Source organism: Gossypium hirsutum, chromosome D05 (assembly GCF_007990345.1).
Source record: "Gossypium hirsutum isolate 1008001.06 chromosome D05, Gossypium_hirsutum_v2.1, whole genome shotgun sequence".
In the NCBI taxonomy this organism is placed as follows: domain Eukaryota; kingdom Viridiplantae; phylum Streptophyta; class Magnoliopsida; order Malvales; family Malvaceae; genus Gossypium; species Gossypium hirsutum.
Window position 1 is genome coordinate 65,689,540 of NC_053441.1, and position 27,033 is coordinate 65,716,572.

Below are 27,033 nucleotides of genomic sequence, written 5' to 3' on the forward strand. Positions count from 1 at the left end.
AGGTTGAATTATTCCATGTTTGAACATCTGCAACATAAATGCATATGGCAAAAGGGCTCAAACCATACCTTATGTTCATGAATTCTCATCATCACGTGTTTATAAATGCAACTCAAACTTGAATAATTGAATCTTTTGTAATTCTACATTTATTTTTTTATTATGGTGAGCAGTATAATGTTTACTAAAAATTGAAATTCAAGAAAGAAGACATATATAGTTGCACCATACAAGATGTTACACTCGAACTAAACCCTTACAAATAGTACGAAATGCAATGAAATACAGAGGAATTGGTACAATCATAAAAGCAGACACATACCAATGCAACTTTTCACCATAGGAAAAACTTTCTGACAGACTACTAAACAAGAAATTATGAAGACACAGCACAAATGCTTTAACTTCATTTGCACCAACTAGATCCTTCTTCATCCACTGGTGCGATTGCTATATTTTGGCTTTCTTCTTGGCCTCTTCTCATGTTGGTCTTCAACCAAATTCACGAACCTTTTTGCCCTACTGGTTTGGAAAACAACACATCCCATGGCCATTCCAAACACTACCCCGGATCCATAACCTATCAACACCACTTTCCAACCAAAAGCAATGTTTGCTTTTGAGCCATCCTTTTCCAGCACATTTGGAGGTGGTGTCTCATTGATGCTGCAACCTTTGGAGACTGGAAATCCACATAGTCTCTGTTTCCTTCGTCTGAATTGTTTCCAAAGGTATTGAACTGTTTGCCTTGAGGAATCTGACCATGGAGTTGATTTTCAGAAACGTTTCACAAGGAAAGAAATGCCGGATCTGCCAATATCTCTGGAATTAACTGAGTTCAAAAGACTATATAACTCGTAAAGTTTGGTCGAAGACTGGCAGCGTCTATTGACTTCAACTCTTGGTATTACCTCAAGAAGAAAGACTGCTACAATTCTATCTTCTTTAAACCAGCTATTTAAAAGCAATAAGGACATTAGATCCACCAATTTATGTTTGAATTCATTCATCATGCAGCTCTGCTATGTACTATTATTGGCAAAAATCTTGGAAGGAGACAACCTCAAATTTGAGGACAAGAAATGAGCTAGAACATGCACCAACAAAGAATCGATTATTGTTTTGTATTTGGTATATACAATTTGAGTTAAATACAATTTGAGTTAAGTGATAGGGTGTGAGTAAAGAGGCCATGCTATGTTTTCAAATATGAATTATGAGAACCCTATTTATAGGAAGAACAAAACCGATATGAAACTAAGAATATAGTCCATTGATAATGAAGAATATAAGAAATTTAATGGAAATCGTGGATAAGCATCGTGTTTTTATCTATGATGGAGAAAAGCTAAGAGTGTGAGGAAGACCAAAACTGTCAATGCCACCCAAACCGAATTTACAAGTCACCACAATGTATAGTAATTCAAAGCAGGAAAAGAAGTTCATAGTTTCAGAGTAAATAACACTTCAATGATTGTATAATAGAAAACATGTGTATCCTATATATGTTGAACAATACTATCTAACAAACATATTTTCCACAAGACTAGAAAATTTGTATGTCTTTTTCTATTACTTGCAAGAAAACTACCGGGGAAATTGCATTTCTAATTCATCCATAGGCTTTAAATTCAAACAAGAAAGAGGAAAAAGAATATATATCAACAGGAAACTTCTAGGAGAGAAATTTTGTTACATCAATTTTCCAGTTATTTTTTCTTTACCCAAAATTGGTTCTAGATTAAATTTGGAAAAAATTAAAAAGGAGGACATGTATTTTTTTTATTTTTTAAAAGTAAAGGATTATAACTCAGCCAAATAAAAAACTCACAATGCAAAGCCAAGAGCCAAAGCCAAGCCAAGCACACACTCAACAAGCAGAAAAACCAACAACATTGAAAACAAAAGCGAACCGAATTGCATCATTATAGTGTTATTTATACAATCAAGTGATGATATCCATATTATTTTCCCACTAATTAATTCAGTTCAATAAACATAATTTGAATTAATGGCCTAAATTTTAAACTTTGAAGAAACATAAGACAACTGAATGAAAATTAATAACCTCCATCACCAGATCTGTCCGCGCTTGTCTTCGTACATGTCCTCCAAGTAAGTAAGATAGTGATTCTCTCCTTTAGAGATCATGAAGATAAAAGATTGAACCTAAACATCAGGAAAATCTGTCAGTGGACATTACAGTCAGAAAAAACAGAATATGAAGTACAGCATCCAAAATCCATGCCATCATTCTTTTTCTTAGATGTCAATGCTTACTGCTACTGTGGTCCCATTGAGGCAAAATTCTGGGAAATGTTTGAGCCTTTTACCACATGTCCATGCAGTGCCTGCTCACAGAATATCTGAACTTTGTTCAGTCAAGTTCCTCAAAAGATAGCCCTGTAATATGCAACATATGAATCAGTGTCAGGAAAGGCCAAAGAAAGAGTAAGGAACTGAACTAGTAGAAAATCAAGATAATGTACCATATTATCCAGTGCTTGGGCTTTCAGAGAACTAATCTCGATCATTGCACAATCAGGAAACGCAAAGCTAGCAGCATGCCATGTTTCAGTGACTCTGTCACTGAGTTTTATTTAAAAAATGTAAATTTCACAGATATTTGACATGGTGTTTACTTTCCAAAGAAACATGAATTCCAAAGATCAACGACTCCACTGAATTTGTCGCTTCAATAAAAAAATGGTAAGAAGAACAAGACCAGTTAACAATAATCAATAATAACATTTTCTACAACACTAAAAATGACTCGTAGGGATTATAAATTTGAGGGGGAAATGTATGAACAATGGGATCAATTACAACTTACAAGCATGTGATAACTAGCAGACATAACTCATACAAGACCTAGATGTATTATTGAACTCTTATATAAAAGACAACTGAAGATGCAAAGCTTAATTGTTAAGCTTTTCTGATGCCTGATAAGCATAGTTTTAGTTCAGTTCCGAAATCTAAACAGCTTTGCTATGGGATTATTTTTATAAGTACATTGAGATCAAAGCATGCTATTGCGATTTATTATCTTTGATGCCAAGGAAATGACATAATTCAAAGACCAAAAGGTTCGATTACATACTAGATCATGGATGTAAGCCAATCTACAACCTCTCTCCTCGACCTCCATTTGAAACCAGCATGATTTGAATTCTCAGCCGCATATACCCTCACAAACTCCTCAGCAACAACATAAAACATCTGCCTAACACTCCTTTGAGAACCGATAACTGCACAGACAGATTCACTGGTGGAATCCTTCAAGAAATATTGAACCACACAATTACCACACTCCTGTGAAATAAACTCCTCCTGCCACTCGAAACAATGACCATTTCCAGACATTTTGATAGACAATACACAATTTGCTTCACTACTTACTCACATAGCTAAAAGATGTCCAATGAAACTGGCAAAGGGTTCTTCCAAAATGGTACATTAGCTGCCAAAAAGACAACCACCATACATTCATTCATTCAGTAAACAGCTTCAATATGGCAATAAGCTATTATCTTAAAAATACTTTTTCTACCACAGAAGAATAAGAACTAGGCATCTCAGAAAATTTGCTAAATTAATGACTTTGCTCCCTTCAAAATAAACAAATGATTAACTGCATTAACCCCAAAGAGGTCACCATCAACCTCCAGTTGAACTTTCAAGGAATAATAATAAACAATAGAAGGAAATAAGGGGGGAAAAAAACTAACCAGAACTCAGTAAAAGCTGAGCCTTGAAGATCTGCAGGTAGTAAGAGAAAAACCCCATGACGACTAAAGTCCAAGCTTGAAAGAACCAAAAGGGAGCAACATATGGCTATGACTCACTGGACCAAGAGAATCACCAATGAATAAAGGAAAATGGGTACTTTCCTTTATACCTAAACATACAATATTTAGCCTCAAAACAAGATCCTCTTTCGGAAAACTTCAGGTTTTCACAAAGGTTTAAGAAAGAGGGTGAAAGTTAAAGAACTTGTCTTTGTTTTAATGTGTGGTACACGACATAGTGAAGGAAAATAGAGGTGAGGAAATAAGATGGAGTAAGTGGTGAAAAAGGAGAGCCTAAAAGAGACATTTTTGAAGGGTAGTTTAGAAGCTGCAGAGGCTTTGGCATACAGCAGCTGATAATGAGAGAAAACAAACCAGAAACGTAAGTACGACGACGATAAAAATAAAGTTAAAAAAGTTTTAAGAATTGATGAAATAACATTTTGTAGCCTAGCGAATTGGGACGAAGTCCACCAGTGTGATGCCCATAGATCCATACCTGGGATTTTTCTATTTGGGCTAACTTTCTAACTTCTCCCACCAGTCTTGAAACTTTGCAGATTTTTTCAATTTGATCTGAATCGTATGATAACATAACACTTTGACATTGGAAAAAAAATTAATTTTTTTAAAATTAAAGAAAAAATAAAGAAACTAAATTTCAAGCATGCAAAGTACAAAAGAAAAAACTGTATTTATAAATGATGAGTTACTTCACTCAGATTGGAGTACCCTTAAACAAGTTTATTCTTGTAGAAAAAGAAACTGAATTTTGATTTCATTTGCTGTGCCAAAATTTTTAATTTCAACAACAGTATAACATATTGAAAGCCTGCCTACATCTCGGCAGAAAAATTTACAAATTCTTTCATCAGACAATTTCAATGATGCAATGCAAAGATTCATCAATGTATAATATTTTTATCATAAAATGGCTGTTTTACTGGAAAACTTGATATGTATTGTCTTTCACATTCTTCTCTGCTGAATGGTCTCCGAAAACTGCAATCATCAACTATAGATAACCCTTTCCTCAGCGCCGCCAGAGCCGACCTTGTTGTTTCTGTTCTTGAACTCGCCTGTGTCATCAAAGGCAGTGAGCATTTATCAATGTTATAAAAATGGCATATCGAAGTCAGATTTTACCTGACAATACACAAATGTGAGAAGAAAATTCACCTTTGATACTCTTTAGAACGCTCGAGAAACTCTTTCGCCATATCTTTTCTTTCATATGATTTCAATACTTGTCTGATATCAGCCGGACTATTGCGGGCTACATCTGTGAACAAATCAAAACAAATGGTACTATTATCAACAAATGAATATAGGAAACATAAAATTTGAACAAAGGGAATGTGCAGAGGAAAAAGCAACAACATGAGACTTACATTCAAGAAATGGAATAAGGTCTAAAAGTGCGGTATCATCAGTCTCGAGCTTAAATGGCTTAATAGGGACACAATTTTCTGGTTGAAGGCTAGAATCAAATGCATAAGCACTCACATATAAAATCTTGGTTGGATCCCTGTTTAGCTTTGAAAGATCCTGCCAACAGGAACTATTTGTTAACAATAAGGCTTCTTTTTAAGTAGCAGCTTGTAAAGGCACTGTCTCATAGATTGATACACATAGTATTGTAGAAACTAAGGAGGCGAAAACCAAAAGCAAAACGTTTTGAAGGGAAGAGATTGACTATGACATGGTAAAAGTATCATGGAGGCCCCTGTGTTAGGAGTTAGATTGCATTTTGCCCCCTTTACTCAAAAACTAGATAAATTAGTCCCTGTATGTTAGATCAAAGAGTAAACTAGACTTTCTGTTAAAAATTTCATCCATTGCTACTGTTAAAAACTGGTGCAGTTGATAAAATAACCAAAAAATTACACATAATGTGTCACGTGTACCTCATGCTAATGTACAGGGACCAATTTTTAACAGTAGAAATGGATGGAACTTGTAACAGAAGGGCTGGTTTGCTTTTTAATCTAATTTACAAGGATTAATTTGCCCATTTTTTTAGTAAAGGGGTGAAATGCAATATGACTCCTAGTATAAGGGCCTCCATGGTACTTTTACCACTATGACATACTCTATAATGCTTGCCATCCTGATATTTAGTAGCACCCTTTGATAGCCTATATCGTATACAATGGTTAGTGTCCAACCTTTCACAAACAGGATCAACATACTGCATAGCCAAAAACAAACTAATTATGAACTTGCAGGCAACATCAATTATGATATACTTGTGTATCTAAAATGGTAGCCACAATGAAAAATATCAAATTACCATATTCATCTAGTCAGAATAGACGGCAATTTCATAGAACTTTGCTAGATGTTCCAGAAAGGCATCAACACCAGGTCTTTTGAAGGTACGCCAGCCTCTCTCTCGCTTTGCCAACCAAAAAGGGAACGTGTTAGATATCGTAAAGGTGAAATGGAAAATAATTTTAAGTCAAATTCTTACCTTTCAGTCTGTATAAAGTAATGTCTCGTTCAGATCTAGGACAAGAGTGAAAACATGTTGTTCTAGAGGATGCAAATATGGAAGAAGCTTATCCGAAGTCGGTTCAGTATATTCCTGAAAGTACGAGATAAAATTATGAGAACAAAACAAAAGAGGCGGTCAATAATAGAAAACCGGAAACAAGAGAAAGAAGAACACTCCTCACCAGCAAATATTCTTCCACTAAACTCCGGAGATCTGTTGAGCATTGGCCTGCAATGCAACAAACTTCCAGCAGCAGCATGTCTGTTTGAAGATTGAACCAGAAGCTACTTTCTTTTGTTTAAATTTTGTATTTTTGTGATGTTAACAAGTTGGCAAGTTGCTTGATATCTAAAGCTAGTACTTTTAGATTTGAAATTGATGGATGTAACAGCTGAATTTTTTCAGCTTTTCTTTTGTAATATTTTAGTTGGCAACTTGCCAAATTTGGTAGGAGCAGTTACGTTTAGGTAACTGACTTGTTATTTTATTATTATTTTTTTGTATCTCCTTTATATTTTGAAATGGAAATGGAATGAAAGCTGAAGGGGACTTTCTTATTCGGTCATTTTTCTTTTAGCTTATCAAATTATTTTGTTGGCTGTTTTTCATAAGCTTATGCTCTTTGTTGTTCATTGTTGCTGCTGTTTTTTCCAACAAATGGTAATCAGAGCCTCTTGTCTTTGAGGACCTCTGTTTTTTAAGTTTTTTTTGTTTCAAAATAAACTCAAAAATCGTGTTTGTCAAACTAGTTTCAGCAACATGAGCTTTGCACCTCCTCCACCACCAGTTTTTGCTGGAGAAAACTACCACATTTGGGTAGTTAAAATGAAAACTTACCTCCAAGCACTTGATCTGTGGAGTGCAGTTGAAAATGATGTCGAGCCACCACCAATGAGAGCAAATCCAACCATTGTTCAGATCAGGCAACATGGTGAGGAGCGAGCCAAGAAGCATAAAGCCATGGCCTGCCTACAGAATGGAGTGTCTGATGTGATTTTTACTCGCATCATGGCCTGTGACTCACCCAAACAAGCTTGGGACAAGCTAAAAGAGGAGTTCATGAGATCAGACAAGACTAGGCAGCAACAAGTCATCAACCTTAGAAGGGAGTTTGAAAATTTGAAGATGAAGGAGTCAGAAACTATCAAGCAATATTCTGATAGGATTATGGCTACTGTCAATAATATGAGACTCCTTGGAGAAGATTTCAGTGCCAGCAGGGTTGTTGAGAAGGTTATTACCACCTTACCTGAAAGGTTTGAGTCAAAAATCTCCTCATTGGAGGACTCGAGAGATCTCACAACCATTTCTTTGTCTGAGTTGGTTAACTCACTCTATGCACTTGAGCAGAGAAGAGCAAGTAGGCAGGAGGAGAGTCCTGAAGGTGCTTTTCAAGCAAAGGTCAGAGAAGGCTCCAGCTCAAGTCAGAAAGCTAAGAAGCCTTGGTTTGAAAAGAGAGAAAGATCAAAGAAAGATGCCGGTTGAAGGAGGTTTCCACCATGCGTTCACTGCAAGAAGACTAATCATTTGGAGAAGTATTGCTGGACCAGACCAGACATACAGTGCAAAAGCTGTAAGAAGTATGGCCATCATGAGAAAATCTGTAGAAGTCATGAGAAGGCACAAGCACAGCCAGTACAAGCTAAGTCTACCGAGGATGTCCAAGCTCAGGAGGAGCATGTATTTACAGCTTCATGTTTTGCAGCTAACAGCAAGAGCAGTCGGCTTGTGGATAGTGGCTGCTCACACTACATGGTTGCAGATGAGAGCCTTTTCAAGAACATTGACAAGAGCTATGTCTCGAAGGTCAGGATAGGCAATGGCAACTTGATTGAAGCAAAAGGCAGAGGTGATGTGGTGATTCACACTGGTTCAGGTAACAAAATCATTTCCGATGTGCTCTATGTGCCAGAAATAGACCGAAATTTACTCAGTGTAGGCCAGCTAGTCAAGAAAGGCTTTTCACTAGTTTTCAAGAATGATTCTTATGTTATAAGTGATGCTCATGGTAGGGGGATTGTCTTAGCACCTATGGGAGACAAATGTTTTATGCTGGATGTGAGTCAGCTTGAGAAAAGTGCCTATACAAGTTCAGTTGACAATACTGATCTTTGGCACAAGAGGTTTGGCCATGTTAACCTCAAATCACTTGATTTGCTGCACAAAATGAACATGACAGAGGACATGGTGAAGGTTCGTGCAAGTGAAGATGTTTGTGAAGTGTGCCAACTTGGTAAGCAGGCCAGTTTGCCTTTTCCAGTAAACCAAGCATGGAGGGCTCGAGAAAGACTTGAGTTGGTGCACTCAGATGTCTGTGGACCAATGAAGACGCCTTCACTGAATGGCAGTAAGTATTTTATACTGTTTATTAATGATCTGACCAGATCATGGAACAGAAGTCAGAAGTGTTTGAAGTTTTTGGAAAGTTCAAGGCATTGGCAGAAAATCAAACAGGCTGCAGGATTAAGGCCTTGAGGACAGACAATGGTTCTGAATACTTGTCTGAAAGATTTCAGAAGCTATGTGAGCAGGCTGGGATTCATCATCAATTGACCACAGTGTATACTCCTCAGCAAAATGGAGTATCTGAGAGGAAGAACAGGACAGTGATGAACATGACCAGATGTTTGTTGTTTCAAAGCAAGCTTCCAAACATTTTTTGGGCTGAAGGTGTCAACACCTCAGTGTACCTACTCAATAGGCTGCCAACACATGCTGTGAATGATAAAACTCCTTTTGAAGCATGGTATGATCTTAAACCAACTGTTTCCCATTTAAAAGTATTTGGTTGCATGTGTTTTGTACTTGTCCCTGCAGAAAGAAGAACCAAGCTCGAGAAGAGGTCAGTTCCTGGTATATTTGTTGGCTACAGTAGCTGCAAGAAGGGCTACAGAGTATTTGATCCCTCAACCAAGAAGATTTTGGTAAGCAGGGATGTCAAATTCGATGAAGGAAGGTTTTGGAGTCTAGATGGCTCTAACACAAGTCAGTTTGAAGAAGAGCAGATTGACAGCAATCTGGAATTGGCAGAAAATAAAGTCAGTAATGCCAATGTAGATGATGCTCCTGTAAGAGGGACCAGGTCTATTGTTGATATCTACAAAAGATGCAATGTGGCCATTGTTGAGCCTTCAAGCTATGAAGAAGCTGCAAGAAGCAAGAGCTGGAAGAAGGCTATGGAGGCTGAAATCGACATGATCCACAAGAATGATACTTGGGATCTGGTAGACAGACCTGATCAAAAGAAGGTCATAGGTGTCAAGTGGGTTTTCAGGGCCAAGTTCAATGTAGATGGCTCTCTGAACAAGCACAAGGCAAGGCTTGTGGTGAAAGGGTACAATCAACAGTTTGGCATTGATTTTGAGGAGACATTTGCTCCAATGGCAAGGTTGGATACCATAAAGCTTCTATTTGCCTTCGCTGCACAGAAACAGTGGAAGGTCCATCAGCTTGATGTCAAGTCAGCTTTCCTGAATGGTTTTCTTAAAGAAGAAATTTATGTTGAACAGCCTGAAGGATTTAAAGTCCAAGGAAAGGAGGACAAGGTTTACAAGCTGAAGAAGACACTCTATGGACTAAAACAGGCTCCTCAAGCCTGGTATGACAGGATAGATGCTTACCTGTCTAGGCTCAATTTCGAGAAAAGTTTGAGTGAGCCAATTTTGTTTATAAAGAAGTCTAAATATGAGACTTTGCTGATTGTCTCAATATATGTGGATGATCTATTAGTGACTGGAAGCAGGGTCATTTGATTCAGGAGTTCAAGAAGAATATGCAAGACATGTTTGACATGATAGACTTGGGAATCATGACTTACTTCCTTGGTATGGAAGTAGACCAGTCTGATCAAGGCATTTTTATCGGCCAGCATGCGTTTGCCTTGAAAATTCTCACTAAGTTTCATATGGAAAACAGCAAACCAGTGAACACACCATTAGCTGTGGGAGAGAAACTAAGTAGCTTTGGAAATGAAGAAAAGGTAGATGAAAAGGAGTATAGAAGCCTGATTGGTTGTTTACTTTACTTGACAGCAACCAGACCTGACCTTATGCATTCAGTTAGTCTACTATCCAGATTCATGCACAGATGCAATACAACTCATTTGAAAGTAGCAAAGAGAATACTCAGGTATGTCAAAGGTACTTTGAAGTTTGGTGTAATGTTCAAGAAAGGAAGTGAGCTGAAATTAACTGGCTACTCAGATAGTGACTGGGATGGATCAGTTGATGATATGAGAAGTACTTCAGGCTACTTCTTTACACTTGGTTCGGGAGTTTTCAGTTGGAGTTCAAAGAAACAACAAACTGTTGCTCAGTCTACTGCTGAAGCCGAATACATAGCAGCAGCTGCAGCAGTGAATCAAGCCATTTGGCTTAGGAAGTTGCTATGTGATTTGAATGAAGAACAGCTTGAGCCTACTGAAATTATGGTGGATAACCAGTCAGCAGTTACCATCTCCAAAAATCCTATTTTTCATGGCAAAACCAAACATTTTAAGCTCAAGTTTTACTTTGTTCGAGAAGTTGTTCAATCCAAAGAAGTGTGTCTAACACATTGCAGCTCACAAGATTAATTGGCTGACATTTTGACAAAGCCTCTTGGCACAATCAGGTTTGAATTTCTAAGGGATTCAATCGGTGTTTGTTGCCTACAGTCCAAGGAAGAGTGTTGAGCATTGGCCTGCAATGCAACAAACTTCCAGTAGCAGCATGTCTATTTGAAGATTGAACCAGAAGCTACTTTCTTTTGTTTAAAATTTGTATTTTTGTGATGTTAACAAGTTGGCAAGTTGCTTGATATCTAAAGCTAGTACTTTTAGATTTGAAATTGATGGATGTAACAGCTGAATTTTTTCAGCTTTTCTTTTGTAATATTTTAGTAGGCAACTTGCCAAATTTGGTAGGAGCAGTTACGTTTAGGTAACTGACTTGTTATTTTATTATTATTTTTTTGTATCTCCTTTATATTTTGAAATGGAAATGGAATGAAAGCTGAAGGGGACTTTCTTATTCGGTCATTTTTCTTTTAGCTTATCAAATTGTTTTGTTGGCTGTTTTTCATGAGCTTATGCTCTTTGTTGTTCATTGTTGCTACTGTTTTTTTTTCCAACAATATCCAGATAAGATTCAAGTGCTTTAGCCGGAACTGAAATGTTACAAGCAAAGAAACCAGGAATAAATTGGGTTCGAACCAGAGCATATAAACAAATCAATCATTGACCAACATGATAGACAACAACCAGCACCAACAAAATTTTCTTTTCTGTCTCAACAAATCCATTTATAATAAAGCAGCCCGAATTTCTAAAGGAATATTTTGGTAAAAGTACCATGGAGGCCTCTAAGAGATGAATTGCATTTTGACCCCTCTACTCAAGAAATTGACAAATTAGCCCCTATATGTTAGATCAAAAAGTAAATTGGCCCTTCTATTAAAAACTCTTCAGTTACTCTGTCAACCATGCTAGTTTTTAACAGTAGAAAAGAATGAAATTTTTAATAGAAAGGACCATTTAGCTCTTTGATCCAATGTACTATGACTAATTTGCCCATTTTCTTAGTAGAGGGGGCAAAATGCAAACTGACACCTAATACAGGGGACTCCATGATATTTTTACCGAAATATCTCCGGGCACTAGACAATGCAAACTTAATGCCCTGTTATGCAAATATTGTGCTAGTAATTAGGCTGACATACAGAACAAAGACTTTAGAGATAATTGTAACCATGAACAAACAAAGAAGCAATAAGAGATAGAAACACAATAAGGTCCTCACCTGTCAAGCCTCCATATTTCTGAAAATGATATGGGAAAAAAAACTGTTACTTTAATATCTAATTTCTTCATAGTATTAGGACAAACTAAACAATGGATATATCACATTATTAAGACTTAGCTAAGGTACCGCAGATATACATTCAAATGATCAATCATAAAGGATGAACTAGGAGGCCCAATGATCAATCAAAATTACACCTAAACCAGTTATATGTCTAAAGCCAATTGCACATTATATCAATCAAACAACTAAAATAAATAGAGAAAATCCTTTAAAATATTCAATTTCTAAACAAAATCAAACTCACATCAATAGCAGAAGCATCTTCACTAGGAGTATAACTCGCTGCAGCCCGCAATGCCTTTAGTTTATGATCTACTTCCTCACATGAACACTCTGCAAATCATATTAAATTCTTTCTTTTAAAACCACTTTTAATCATATAAATAAAACCCAAAATCACAAATGATCCGATCTTTTTAAAAGGGGAAAAAGAAAACTTTCCATAAGAGAGATAACCAGCATAGCCAGTAGTTCCAGTAACACCTGCAATGAGTCCGTACTTGACAAAGCTCCAAATTTTCCCTCTCGAAACCTGTGAGGCAACTTTCGGCGCCAGAGGAGGAGGTGTCGACTGATCGGAGAGAATGGATTGTGAAGAAATTATTGTTCCTTTAGAAGGATCAGAAGAAACCACTCCTGAACATAAACCCCTTTGAGAAATACTCTTTGAACTGAAATTATTTGAAATTGTTCAAGATCTAAGAACAATGGAAGACATTTTTATTAGAGTTCTTGATTTGGCTTTTTTTTAACTGTCAATTGTCTATTGACTGTACTTTTAACTCCACAAAAAAAGGCTAAGACTATCAATTGTCTGTTCACTACACTTTAACTCGACAAAAAAAGACTTAAGACTAAGACTATCAATTGTCTATTGACTTCACACTTGCTGTTGCTTCCTCCTCTCTCTCTCACCCAAAATTTACAAGCAATGTGGAAATTTACTTCCACACCATTTGCAGTATTGACTACGTTTACTTGAGGGAAAACAAAGACATGAATGCTAGAAATTTTAACTAGTTTGTACCGTCAATGAAGCTACCTCAAATCCTGTAATTGGATTAATCTCCTGGTTGCTGCAATGTTTTGACAGTGTAATCGAATGTTAAATATGTTACTCTGCAGTGCCCTTGTAAATATGACTGTTAAATTTGTTGATAGAAATATGACTGTTAAATTTGTTGATAGATGTATGGGTTTGGCACAAAATTAAGAATACACAGGCAGGTTGAACTATTCCATGTATGAACCTCTGCAACATAGATGCATATGGCACAAAGGCTCAAACCATACCTTATGTTCTTGAATTCTCATCATCACATGCTTATAAATGCAACTCAAACTTAACTAATTGAATCTTTTTGTAATTCAAAATGTATTTTTTTATAGGGAGCAGTATAAGGACATTAGATCCACCAATTTATGTTTGAATTCATTACATCATTCAGCTCTGCTATGTATGATTATTTCCAAAAATCTTGAAAGGAGCCATCCTCCAATTTAAGGACAAGAAATGAGAAAGAAAATGCACCAACAAAGAATCGAATATTGTTTTGAATTTGGTAAATACAATTTGAGTTAAATAATCAAGAATGGCAGTGAATAAATAAGGAAAAACAATGGATATTCAGAACCACAATAAAACAAATATTTTATATGTACTTTCTCAATCGTATTAGTGAAATGTTATAAATTTTGTAACAATTTTTTACTAAGTATAAAATATTAAAGTTTATACATATGGTGATATTGGATATACAGAGAATACCCAAGCATGAAGTTTGAGCGGGTCCTTGATACTCTGCAATCTTGTGGTAAATCCTTGAACTACATTTATGAATACTAAAATATTAATTGTTGAAAAGACAAATTAAAAGGGGTTGAAAAGTCAAAAATGGGAGGTGCAAGTGGCACCGAAAGAAAAAAGTGATAGGCAAGTTGTTTAAAGTTGAATGGGATAATTGCAATTTTGGTCCCTAATTTTTTTAGGCCATTTGCAAGTTAGTCCCTGAACCTCAACTATAAATAGGCCTAACCATTTCTCATTTCAACCATCCCAACCAATCTTTCTCTCTTAGTTTTCTCTCTTCTCCCATTTGAGAATTCTTAAGGAATTCTATTTGTTTGTAATACTTTGGAGATAGTAAAGTTATCATCTGGTGTTAGTGCCCGAGGACGTAGGTATAATTTACTGAACCTCGTTAAATCTCTTGTGTTCTTTCTTGTCCTATTTTTCTTTCAATATTTGAGGGTATAATAGTAGTATTTAATTGTGCTATTAAATTACTATAGAAGGGATATTCTGTCTAAGGAAAGACTTGGTATTTAAGAGATCCATGTGATCCACCTCTCTTCCCTGGGAATTGAACTTTGTGTGATTTTTTAGTACAATAATTTACACGCTTCCGACCCTATTGGAACAACAAGTGGTATCAAGAGCCGAAGGTTAATCGTAGTATGCTCTGTGGTTGCAGTTTAAACTGATCTTCCACATCAGAAAAGATTTCCTTAGGTATATTGAAAGATTATGGAGAAAATGATCAGTGTAGGAGCTTCAACATCGTCCATATGGACAAGACCGACAATTGCAAATGCAAGACTGGCCGTAGAGATCTTTGATGGCACGGGCCATTTTGGTATGTGGCAAAGTGAGGTTCTAGATGCCCTTTTTCAGCAGGGTCTAGACATTGCCATTGATGAAGAGAAACCAGATGATGTACAGGAGAAAGATTGGAAGGCGATCAATCGGTTGGCATGTGGCGCAATTCGATCATGCCTTTCTCGAAAGCAGAGGTATGCTTTTTCAAAGGAGACTTCTGCAAATAAATTGTGGGTGGCACTTGAAGAAAATTTTTTGAAGAAAAACAGTCAAAATAAGCTCCACTTGAAGAAAAGACTGTTTCGCTTCACATACGTCCCAAGTACCACAATGAATGATCACATCACCAAATTTAATCAGTTAGTCACTGATTTGCTGAATATGGATGAGACATTCAAAGATGAAGATTTGGCTTTGATGCTGTTGGGGTCACTTCCTAAGGAGTTTGAGTTCCTAGAAACTACTCTACTTCATGGCAGGAGTGATATATCTCTGAGCGAAGTTTGTGCGGCCTTATACAGTTTTGAACAGAGAAAGAAGGACAAACAGAAAAACTCAATCAGAGATACAGAAGCTTTAGTAGTCCGAGGTCGTTCATACACTCGGAAGAAAACTCAAAAGGGGAGATCAAAGTCAAAGTCCAGACTCGGGAAAGATGAATGTGCTTTTTGTCATGAGAAAGGCCACTGGAAGAAAAATTGTCCAAAGCTGAAGAATAAGGGAAAAGCTACTTCAGATGCTTGTGTTGCTAAGCATGATACTAGTGACTCTGAACTATCACTGGTTGCATCATCATCGTCGTTCCATTCAGATGAGTGGATATTGGATTCGGGTTGTACCTATCATATGTCCCCTAACCGGGAGTGGTTCTCTGATTTAGTAGAACTAAATGGAGGAGTTGTTTATATGGGCAATGACAATGCCTGTAAAACTGTTGGGATAGGTTCAATCCAATTAAAGAATCAAGATGGATCAACCAGAGTTCTGACTGATGTTCGGTACGTGCCCAGTTTGAAGAAAAATCTCATCTCATTGGGAGCCTTGGAATCCAATGGTTCAGTTGTTACTATGAGAGATGGGATTTTGAAAGTGACATCTGGCGCACTTGTGATATTGAAGGGCATCAGGAAAAATAACTTGTATTACTACCAAGGTAGTACAGTTATTGGAGCAGTCGCTGCAGCTTCCGGCAACAAAGAATTGGACTCAATACAGTTGTGGCATATGAAGTTGGGACATGCCAGCGAAAAATCCTTGCAAATTCTGGCAAAGCAAGGATTGTTGAAAGGTGCAAAGGCTTACAAATTAAAATTTTGCGAGCATTGTGTTCTGGGAAAGCAAAAGAGAGTGAAATTCGGTACTGCTATCCATAATACAAAAGGTATTTTGGAATATGTTCACTCAGATGTGTGGGGGCCTTCCAAGACACCTTCGTTGGGAGGAAAACACTACTTTGTTACTTTTGTTGATGACTTTTCCAGAAGAGTTTGGGTGTATACCATGAAAACTAAAGATGAAGTGCTTGGAGTTTTTCTTAAATGGAAAACTATGATCGAAAACCAGACTGGTAAGAAAATCAAGCGGCTTAGGACGGACAATGGAGGGGAATATAAAAGTGATCCGTTCTTCGATGTGTGCCAAGAGTATGGTATTGTTCGACATTTCACAGTTAGGGATACACCACAACAGAATGGAGTGGCAGAGCGTATGAATCGAACATTGCTGGAGAAAGTTCGATGTATGTTGTCCAATGCTGGGTTGGGCAAGTAATTTTGGGCTGAGGCTGTGACATACGCTGGCCATCTTGTTAATCGTTTGCCATCATCTGCATTAGAAAGAAAAACTCCTATGGAGGTATGGTCTGGAAAACCGGCTACAGATTATGATTCCTTACATGTGTTTGGAACCACTGCATATTACCATGTGAAGGAGCCAAAGTTAGATCCGATGGCAAAGAAAGCTCTCTTTATGGGAATCACTTCTGGAGTGAAGGGATTTCGTCTTTGGTGCTTAAGCACAAAGAAAATGATCTGTAGCAGAGATGTTACCTTTGATGAATCTGCCACATTGAAAAAGGTAGCAGATAAAGATATTCAGACGAGCAATACTCCACAGCAGGTGGAGTGTACTCCAAAACAGGTGGAGTTTGAGCAGATGGGGATTTGCCCAGTTAATAAGTCTAATTCTCCAACCACAATGGAGGAATTAGAGGTTGAAGAGGTTCTGACCCAAGAACCACTAAGTACACCAGAACCAGTTGCAGTTGCAAGGCCACGGAGAGAAATTCGTAAACCTGCTCGATTTACTGATATGGTGGCCTACGCCCTTCCCGTTGTTGATGATATTCCTATCACTTATCAAGAAGCAATGCAAAGCTTAGAAAGTGATAAATGGAAAAGCGCCATGGATGAAGAAATGCAGTCTCTCCGGAAGAACAATACTTGGGAGTTGGCGCAATTACCGAAAGGTAAAAGGGCAATCGGATGCAAGTGGGTATTCGCAAAGAAAGATGGATCTCCTAGCAAGAAAGATATTCGCTACAAGGCAAGATTGGTAGCTAAAGGCTACGCTCAGAAGGAGGGAATTGACTACAATGATGTATTTTCCCCTGTTGTGAAGCATTCCTCCATTAGAATTTTGTTGGCCTTGGTAGCACAGTTGAATTTGGAGCTAGCTCAACTTGATGTTAAGACGGCTTTCTTGCATGGTGAGTTAGAAGAGGTGATCTATATGACTCAGCCCGAAGGATACACAGATGCTGGTGGTAGAAATTGGGTTTGTAAGCTTAACAAATCGCTATATGGATTGAAGCAATCCCCGAGGCAGTGGTACAAGCGATTTGATAGCTTTATGAAAAGGCAGAAGTACACAAGAAGCAAATATGACAATTGTGTATATTTGCAGAAGCTGCATGACGGATCTTTCATTTATCTACTCTTGTATGTTGATGATATGTTAATCGCTTCAAAGAGCCAAAATAAGATAGATAAGCTGAAGGCTCAGTTGAATCAAGAGTTCGAGATGAAAGATCTAGGTGAGGCCAAGAAGATTCTCGGCATGGAGATAAGTAGAGATAGACTGAGAGGCAAGCTCTGTTTAAATCAGAAACAATATCTGAAAAAGGTATTACAATGTTTTGGTGTAAATGAAAACACAAAACATGTAAGTACCCCACTTGCTTCTCATTTGAAACTTAGTGCTCAATTATCTCCGAAGACTGAAGATGAAAGAGAATATATGGCGAAAGTCCCATATGCTAATGAAGTTGGGAGTTTGATGTATGTGATGGTGTGTACGAGGCCTGACATTTCACAAGCTGTTGGAGTTGTGAGCAGGTATATGCATGATCCTGGAAAAGGACATTGGCAAGCTGTGAAATGGATTCTACGGTATCTTCGAAAAACCGTAGATGTTGGTTTAATTTTTGAACAGGATGAAGCACTTGGTCAGTTTGTAGTTGGATATGTTGATTCCGACTTTGCTGGTGATTTAGATAAACGTCGTTCAACTACGGGGTATCTGTTTACTCTTGCGAAAGCCCCAGTGAGTTGGAAGTCTACCTTACAGTCTACAGTAGCTGTGTCTACTACAGAGGCAGAATATATGGCAGTTACAGAAGCTGTTAAGGAGGCTATTTGGCTTAATGGATTGTTGAAAGACTTAGGAGTTGTTCAAAGTCACATAAGTTTATATTGTGACAGTCAGAGCGCTATTCATTTAGCGAAAAATCAAGTCTATCATTCAAGAACCAAGCATATCGACGTAAGATATCACTTTGTGCGGGAAGTCTTTGAAAAAGGAAAAATTCTACTTCAGAAGATTCCGACAGCAGATAATCCCGCAGATATGATGACCAAGGTGGTAACAACAATCAAGTTTAATCATTGTTTGAACTTGATTAACATCCTGAGAATTTGAGCACCTTTAGGTGTATGGCGCTCGAGAGCGCATTTGGAGGCACTACAAAAGATAGCTTTATCGAATTTGGGGAGTTGAAGGAAGTATGTGAAGATGTGATTATCCTAATCAAATCTTCAAGGTGGAGATTGTTGAAAAGACAAATTAAAAGGGGTTGAAAAGTCAAAAATGGGAGGTGCTAGTGGCACCGAAAGAAAAAAGTGATAGGCAAGTTGTTTAAAGTTGAATGGGATAATTGCAATTTTGGTCCCTAATTTTTTAGGCCATTTGCAAGTTAGTCCCTGAACCTCAACTATAAATAGGCCTAACCATTTCTCATTTCAACCATCCCAACCAATCTTTCTCTCTTAGTTTTCTCTCTTCTCCCATTTGAGAATTCTTAAGGAATTCTATTTGTTTGTAATACTTTGGAGATAGTAAAGTTATCATCTGGTGTTAGTGCCCGAGGACGTAGGTATAATTTACCGAACCTCGTTAAATCTCTTGTGTTCTTTCTTGTCCTATTTTTCTTTCAATATTTGAGGGTATAATAGTAGTATTTAATTGTGCTATTAAATTACTATAGAAGGGATATTCTGTCTAAGGAAAGACTTGGTATTTAAGAGATCCATGTGATCCACCTCTCTTCCCTGGGAATTGAACTTTGTGTGATTTTTTAGTACAATAATTTACACGCTTCCGACCCTATTGGAACAACATTAATTACCTTACTAATTGATGGATCCTGAAAGTGCTCTTACTTTTTCTTATAAAATAAAAAAGATTACCTTGAATATTTGAATTCATTACATCATCGAGCTCTGCCATGTTTTATTACTATCACCATATAACTTACCATCCTTTAAGCTTTTACAGCTAATTGTCGGTTCACTTCACATGCTCTTTCATCCTTTCATGGTCGGTCCAACTTAATCTACAAGCAGTGAGGAAATTCCGGGACAATTACAGCACAATTCCACACAAAATAACAACAATTTGTAGTATTGATTACGTTGACTTGAGAAATAGAGAGGAAAAAAAAACATGCTTGTCTGTACCGTCAATGAAGCTACCATATGAATGCATTCCATGAAGCAGTCATATTTATGTTTAAAGCATAAGCAAACATATGTACGAGTACCCAATTTAAGTTCAACTTTAAAATAGATTAATTAGTTTATATGTAGCAATTTTACAGCTGAAAATTTTCTGAACATTAGAATTGTCCAACATATCTACAATGCTATTTGTACATTTTTTACCAGTAACTACTGCTAAAATAATTTCCTGTAAGGCGAGATTACGGTTAATTTAAATTTGCTTAAGTTCGATTTCTCAACATGAAAAAAACATAACAAAATCCCTCTTATAACTTGCCCTTCGCACATTGAAGTATTGACTATGCTTAGTGGAATAATGTAGAGATACAACCCCCAATTGCATCTTCATTAAAGCCTACTTATAGGAAAATAGGGACATGGAATCCACCAATGGTACCTTAGCTGCTGCCCTTATTTCACGTCAATGCAAGACTATTGTTGTCAGCCAAACTTAATCAACGAACCGTAAGAAAATTTCCAACATTTAAACCACAACATACAATAATAAAAATTTAGCTCATAATGTTTATACAATTTGATCTTAATTCCAAAAATTTTTATAACTTGGTGCTTAAAATTTATGTACTCTTTTAATTTGATCTAATTCTAAAACTTATAATAAAAATGAAGTTCGAGCTAAGAAAACCTCTTCTAATAAGGTTCAAGTGACAAGGGGGAGTGCCCACTACTTTGGACACTACCCATCACAGGAGGGTGAAAATAAGATTCATGGTGACTAGAGAGATTGAATCCCTTGCAAGATCCAAGAAATATAAAGGCAACGTTCTTGTTGTAGTAAAATCTAGCAAGAAAAGAAAGATTTTGTTGGACGATTCCTCGCTTCTGAGACAAGTTCGAATTCATCATCCAAGAATGTACCTCTTTGTGCCATGCTACAGCCTTAAACAAAGCATCCTAATGTTCTTGTTCTGCTGCAAAAAAGAGCAAAAGGATGAAACAAGTTGGGGTGCCAAAATTTTTTTCTGATGCAACTACATCAACAAGAAAGTAGGAAGAAAGAGTCCTGGATTAGAAAAAGAAACTTCTCCTGGATTCGGACTGCTCCAATTCCATAACTTGTCCTTTCATAACAATTCCAATGGAATAGGTATAGAAGGCACTACCTCTATGGCCATACACCCCCATGTACGACACTGTACTACCAATCTTCTCTAGATTTATGATAGCCTTGAAGTGTTGATGTATCTCACTGGTAGGGATCCAGAAAAATAATTACTTGAGAGGTCAAAAATTTGGATTTTAGAGAAAAAAAAGGGATAGACTTGGAGCTATGGTCATGCAAGGAACCATGCATTTGATTTAACTTTAGTACAAGAACTTGTAGCTGTGGAACTGATACATGTGCGGATGGGATGAAATTTATTAAATTCTAACCACCAAAACTGTCAATTTTTAAGCTTGGAAAATCAGCAGACTTGCGACGACTTTTTGGATGGTATCCTGGGTTGAGATGTCTGGCATTGAAAGATCTATCTCTTAGCTTCAAAACGTATTTTGAATCACTCGATTTTGAGTTCGGGAGTTTAAGTTATGACCGTTTTAGTGAAGACTGCATAAGTAGAATTTCTGAACGGGATTACGACGGGAATTACAAATTTCGGGCTTGTAATTCGAGTTTAAATCATATTGGGTTCGGGTTGTAGGTTGAATTTTTATTATATATGAGCCCAATATTGTATTTATCAACTCTAATTATTTTATTATTATTTTATTCCAAATTTTTTTATAATTATTAAGTATTTTAATTTATTTAGGAGTTTTATTTTAACAAGAAAGTTTAGTTTAAACTATTTTTTGTTTAGATTAAATTAGAGTTCTAGTATACTTAAAAATTTTATTTAGATTTATTTAGCTAGACTATATATAGGCCTTTGCATTGTTTAGAGATGTTTCTTTGTTACAGGATTTCAAGTATCCATTAATGGACTCTCAATTATATTATTCTATCATTGATAGACGATTTTACATGTGGAAAAGAGCTAAAGATTCAAGGACGAATCTTCTTGAGGAAATGGGAAATGATGTAAGTCTCAGGCACAATTTCAGACCTATGAATGTGATGGGTTCACACTACCTCAAGGTCCAACAACAATATCAAAGGCTAAGCAAATCAAATCAGGATTCGATCAAAGACAATATTCGAGGATGAATCTTTTTTAGGAAAAGGAGAATGATACATGCACGGACGTGAAATTTATTAAATTCCAATCACCAAAGCTGCCAATTTTCAGGCTTGGAAAATTGGTAGAATTGTGACGACTTTTTGAATCGGATCCTGACATTTCTGGGTTGGGTTGTCTCATCATATTTGAAGATCTATCTCTTAGCTTCTGAATGCATTTTGAATCACTTGATTTTGAGTTTTAGAACTCAAGTTATGACAATTTTAGTAAAAACTGCACGAGCAAAATTTCTGCACGATCGACCAGCCTACTGTCCATTAATTTTTTTCATTCAACAAAATAATTTTAATTTGAGGGTTTAACAATATTATTGTTTGGAAGACATGGTAGTTGGTTTCTTAAGAAAGATTCAAAAGAGAGGCAAACAAAATGGATCATATATAGACCTGGCTTTGATTAGATGTAACAAAAATAAAAAAACTCACACTCTAATGCTAAAATGGGCGCCACGTCGAGACAAAAGCCTTAAGGCTTGACAGCTATGGCATGGACAAGTTTCTCGACAACTTATAATTGAGTCCAAATGGCTTCAACCTTGTCTATGGTGGAAACTTCAGTATGAGTGGGGTTTCTGTGTTGTTTTTTTGGTATGGTGTTTGTTAAGGATTCCCATTTTGAGAGAGTAAGGTAAGTGGTTTTTGCTTGGAGTCTTTTGCCGTCTTAATCCTTTTGCTGTGAGCCTTGAAAAATGGAAAATGTAGGGGACTTTTGCCTAAGGAACCAGACACAGTTTCCTACATGTACACAGCATGTCTTTTTTAAGATTTATTCAAAATTAAAGAAAGCATGCACGGGGAAGCCTTGGACCATCAATGTAACTCTTTCTTTAAGGATTAGTTTGATATTAGTGTTAGAAAAAGATAAAAAGAAGACTTGAATAAGGACAAATTAAGTTTAACAAAACGTGGTTTTATTAATGAAAGAAACAAATTTTTTTACATTAAAACAATCCTAAAAGATCGCATGGCTGGTCACTTTCATTCTATATGACTTAAGTTATCATTTATACCTTTAATTTAAATTTTCTTTTATTTTAGTACTTAAATTTTTTTGTTCTTTTTCAATATTTAAACTATTGTTTTCTGAACAAAAATTGTGCACTACTTAAAAAATTCAAAGCATGTGTGGTCACTCAATCTTCTTTGTTTTTAACATTGTTATGGGTATTACGACTTTCATGCTTTGATATGCGATACCCTCTTTCTAGGTGACATTTTCGCTCCTTCCAGGCCACCATGGGCACTTTGCTTCGCTCACCAACCTCATTAGATTCCCTGGGTGCCATTTGGCCATATCATGTCTCAAAATAGCATCAAAATGCACACTAATCATTTATTAATATAAAGAACTAAAACTAAATAAAAACACAACGAAGATATCTAAATTGCTTGAAAATAAGCTTTTAAGTGTGATGGAAAGTCTAATTTGTCACATCAATTTACTGCAGATCATAAACATAATTTGCAGAACCTTGTTAAAATTTCAGATTTCTTTATTAGTTTTCTTCCAATATTTTGTACGGTACATTTGTAGTAATATATTGTTCAGATCATAGACTAAATTGCTTTATTAGTTTTCTATTGTTAATCTCACTTTTCATTAATTAAGGAATATGAATTAGAATTAATATAAACTTACTACTTCAACATTTCATAAGCAAAAGCTAAAATAATATTGGTTTATATATAGCTTATAAGACAAAAGTTAAAACAGCCTTCAGTTCATCTACATTAATCCACGTCAAATCTGCAAGCATCAAGTATTAACCTTTGAACTCCATAATAACAACACCAATTTCTAACAATTGCAGAAGAATGTCCAATCATTCCACACAAATCAACAACAATTTGCAGCATCCACTACATTTATATGAATTCCACATAAATTAAGACTGGGAACTCTAACTTGTTTATACCCTCAATGAAGCTACCTAAAAGATATGAATTCCACTGCAATTTTTGTATTGCTTGGAGTGAATATTACTATTTCTGTTTTAGCAATTAAAGCAACCTATATGTACCCTTTTACAGTCTGCATTTTTCCATGTTTCAATTCATTCCTTCAACTCTGCTATATATTATTACTTTCTCCATATAACCAAACCTTTTACTGCTAACTTGTTAAAAAATTATGAAAATACAACAGAGATCATTGACACATTTTGTCCTTTCTCCTTTACTGAGCAGTAGCAAAGATTATCGAGACTAGATTGAAAGTCATGAAAGAAGACATAAACAACACCACCATACGAAATTTTACACTCAGACAAACCATTACAGATAGTACGAAATGCAATGAAAGACAGAGGAATTGGTACAATAATAAAGACAGACACATACCAATGCAACCCTTCACCATAGGCAAAATGGTCTACAGAACAAGAAATTATGAAAATACAACACTAATTCTTGAACATCATTTGCAGTAATTAGATCCTTCTTCGTCTACTGCTGCGATAGCCTTTCTTTGACTTTCTTCTTTGCCTCTTCTCATGTTGGTTTTCAACCAAATTCACCAACCATTTCGGCTTACCAGTTTGGAAAACAACATATCCCACGGACATTTCGAACACCACTCCGCATCCATAACCTATCAACACCACTTTCCAACCAAAAGCAATGTTTGATTTTGAGCCATCTTTTTCAAGCACATTTGGAGGTGCTGGCTTAATGATGTTGCAACCTTTCGAGACTGGAAATCCACATAGTCCCTTATTCTCTTCTGTTGCGCAGAAGCGTGTAAAAGAGTAAAATTATTGTACTAAAAAATCACACTAAGTTCAATTCCCAGGAAAGAGAGGTGGATCACGAGGATCGCTTAAGTACCAGGTCTTTCCTAGCCAGAATATCCCTCTATCGTAATTTAATAGCACAATAAATCACTACAATCACACTTGCAAAATATGCAGAATAAACAATAAAGAACACTAGAATTTTAACGAGGTTCAGCAAATTTTTCCTACGTCCTCGGGCACTACCAAATATATTTCACTCTAAAATACAAGTGAAATTTTACAAATAAGGAGAGAGAATAATGCCTTAAGTAGAGAATGGCATTTGTGGGATGGAGAAAATGAGAAATAACTAGGCCTATTTATAGTTGAAGCTCAAGGATCAACTTGCAAAGTCACTATACAATTAGGGACCAAAATTGCAATTATTCCAAGCTAAATTTCAACCCAAAAATCTATGCCTTAAATGCTTAGATTTTCGGTGCCCAATTTTCTGACACAAATATCTTTGAAAAGTCAAAGATTGTAGGTTGCCAATAATCTCCACCTTGAAGATTTGATTAGGATAATCTTATCTTCACATAATTCTTTCTGCCTTCGACAACAATACTTGATAGTGCCTTCTTCAACTGTTAAACTTGCAGGATTTTGATCAAGTTCAAACAATGTTCGAACTTGATTGTTGTTACCACCTTGGTCATCATATCTGCGGGATTATCTGCAGTCTTGATCTTCTGAAGACGAATTTTCCCTTCATCAATAATTTCCCGTACAAAATGGAATCGTACGTCGATATGCTTTGTACGTACATGATAAACTTGATTCTTTGCTAAATGAATAGCACTTTGACTATCACAATACACGTCAATATGCTCCTGAACCAATCCCAAGGTTTTAACCATACCTTGTAACCAAATAGCTTCCTTTACAGCCTCTGTTACAGCCATGTATTCGGCTTCTGTGGTTGACAACGCAACTGTAGACTGCAGTGTAGACTTCCAACTTATTGGTCCTCCAGCAAGTGTAAACACATAACCGGTGGTTGATCTTCGTTTGTCCAAATCACCGGCATAGTCAGAATCAACGTATCCAATAACACCTTTACCAAGTGTAGTATCCTGCTTGAACAGTAATCCAACATCCACAGTCTTCAGAATATACCGTAGAATCCATTTCACAGCTTGCCAATGTCCTTTTCCAGGATTATGCATATACCTGCTCACTATACTAACTGCCTGTGAAATGTCGGGTCTTGTACACACCATTGCATACATCAAGCTACCCACTGCATTAGAATACGGAACTTGTAACATGTATTCTTGTTCCGTATTCGTCGAAGGAGATAGTTGTGCAGAAAGCTTGAAATGAGAAGCCAACGGGGTACTTACAGGTTTGGTCTGCTCGTTCATGCCAAACTGCTGTAGTACTTTCTTCAAATACTGCTTCTGAGACAAGCTAACTCTGCCTTGAGCTCTATCTCTACATATTTCCATGCCAAAAATCTTCTTAGCTTCACCTAGATCTTTCATCTCAAATTCAAGATTGAGTTGAGTCTTCAATCTCTCAATCTCAACTTTGCTCTTAGATGCTATCAGCATATCATCAACATATAAGAGCAAGTATATGAAAGTTCCTACTTGTAGCTTCTGAAAATACACGCAATGATCAAATTTACTTCTTGTGTACTTTTGCCCTTTCATGAACTGATCAAATTGCTTGTACCACTGCCTCGGAGATTGCTTCAATCCATAAAGCGACTTCGTCAATTTGCAAACCCAATTTTCTTTATCAGCAACCTTAAATCCATCAGGCTGAGTCATATAAATTTCCTCTTCCAAATCACCGTGTAAAAAAGCCGTCTTCACATCAAGCTGAACTAGTTCAAGGTCATATTGCGCAACCAAGGCTAGCAAAACCCGAATAGACGAATGCTTCACAACTGGAGAAAACACTTCATTGTAGTCTATTCCTTCTTTCTGAGCGTAACCCTTTGCTACCAATCTAGCCTTGTATCGAATTTCATTTTTACTAGGAAATCCTTCCTTCTTTGCATATACCCATTTGCATCCAATTGCCTTCTTTCCCTTGGGCAGTGTCACCATCTCCCAAGTCCTATTTTTATGAAGAGACTGCATTTCTTCATTCATAGCTTGCTTCTATTTTACACCATCAGGGTTACTTATTGCTTCTGTGTAAGTAGAAGGAACATCATTATCTGCAATTGGAAGTGCATAGACCACTATATCATCAAAGCGAGCAGGCTTACGAATCTCTCTTCTTGGCCTCCTATATGCAATTGAATCTTGTTGTTGTTGAAGTTCTTGGGTCGAAACTTCATCATCATTTGTTTCTTCAATATCAGCTGGATCAT

The 27,033-nt window shown here is 36.6% G+C and overlaps 2 protein-coding genes and 1 long non-coding RNA gene across 5 annotated transcripts in view; all 3 read right to left on the minus strand.

Moving 5' to 3' along the window:
• LOC107931727 (receptor-like protein Cf-9 homolog) overlaps positions 1 to 27,033 on the minus strand; it is a gene marked incomplete at its 3' end in the record, with an annotated part of 67,313 nt that overhangs the window by 34,556 nt on the left and 5,724 nt on the right. Inside the window, exons 3-4 of the mRNA XM_041092857.1 lie at positions 12,588 to 12,767; positions 12,376 to 12,464 (exon numbers count right to left, since the gene is read on the minus strand). Of these exons, the coding sequence (XP_040948791.1) occupies positions 12,376 to 12,464; positions 12,588 to 12,767 (269 nt within the window). The remainder of the gene's footprint in view (positions 1 to 12,375; positions 12,465 to 12,587; positions 12,768 to 27,033) is intronic.
• LOC107941872 (uncharacterized) lies at positions 161 to 4,419 on the minus strand. 3 transcript variants are annotated; one of them, XR_005913227.1, is made up of 5 exons: positions 3,732 to 4,419; positions 3,104 to 3,463; positions 2,490 to 2,693; positions 2,281 to 2,403; positions 161 to 2,169 (listed from the first exon to the last, which is right to left on the minus strand). XR_005913227.1 is itself a non-coding variant. In XM_041092563.1 (4 exons), exons 2-4 carry the CDS (start codon positions 3,364 to 3,366, stop codon positions 2,356 to 2,358), a joined length of 411 nt encoding a protein of 136 aa, XP_040948497.1. In that variant the 5' UTR covers positions 3,367 to 3,463; positions 3,732 to 4,410; the 3' UTR covers positions 2,184 to 2,355. The 3 variants fall into 3 exon arrangements, 1 of the variants encoding a protein (XP_040948497.1); XR_005913226.1 differs by having other exon boundaries at positions 2,490 to 2,589; positions 3,732 to 4,401; XM_041092563.1 differs by lacking the exon at positions 161 to 2,169 and having other exon boundaries at positions 2,184 to 2,403; positions 2,490 to 2,589; positions 3,732 to 4,410.
• Positions 4,569 to 5,430, minus strand: LOC107941876 (uncharacterized). Its single transcript, XR_005913230.1, has 3 exons — positions 5,183 to 5,430; positions 4,971 to 5,073; positions 4,569 to 4,870 (listed from the first exon to the last, which is right to left on the minus strand). It is a non-coding gene; the product is annotated as an uncharacterized lncRNA (long non-coding RNA).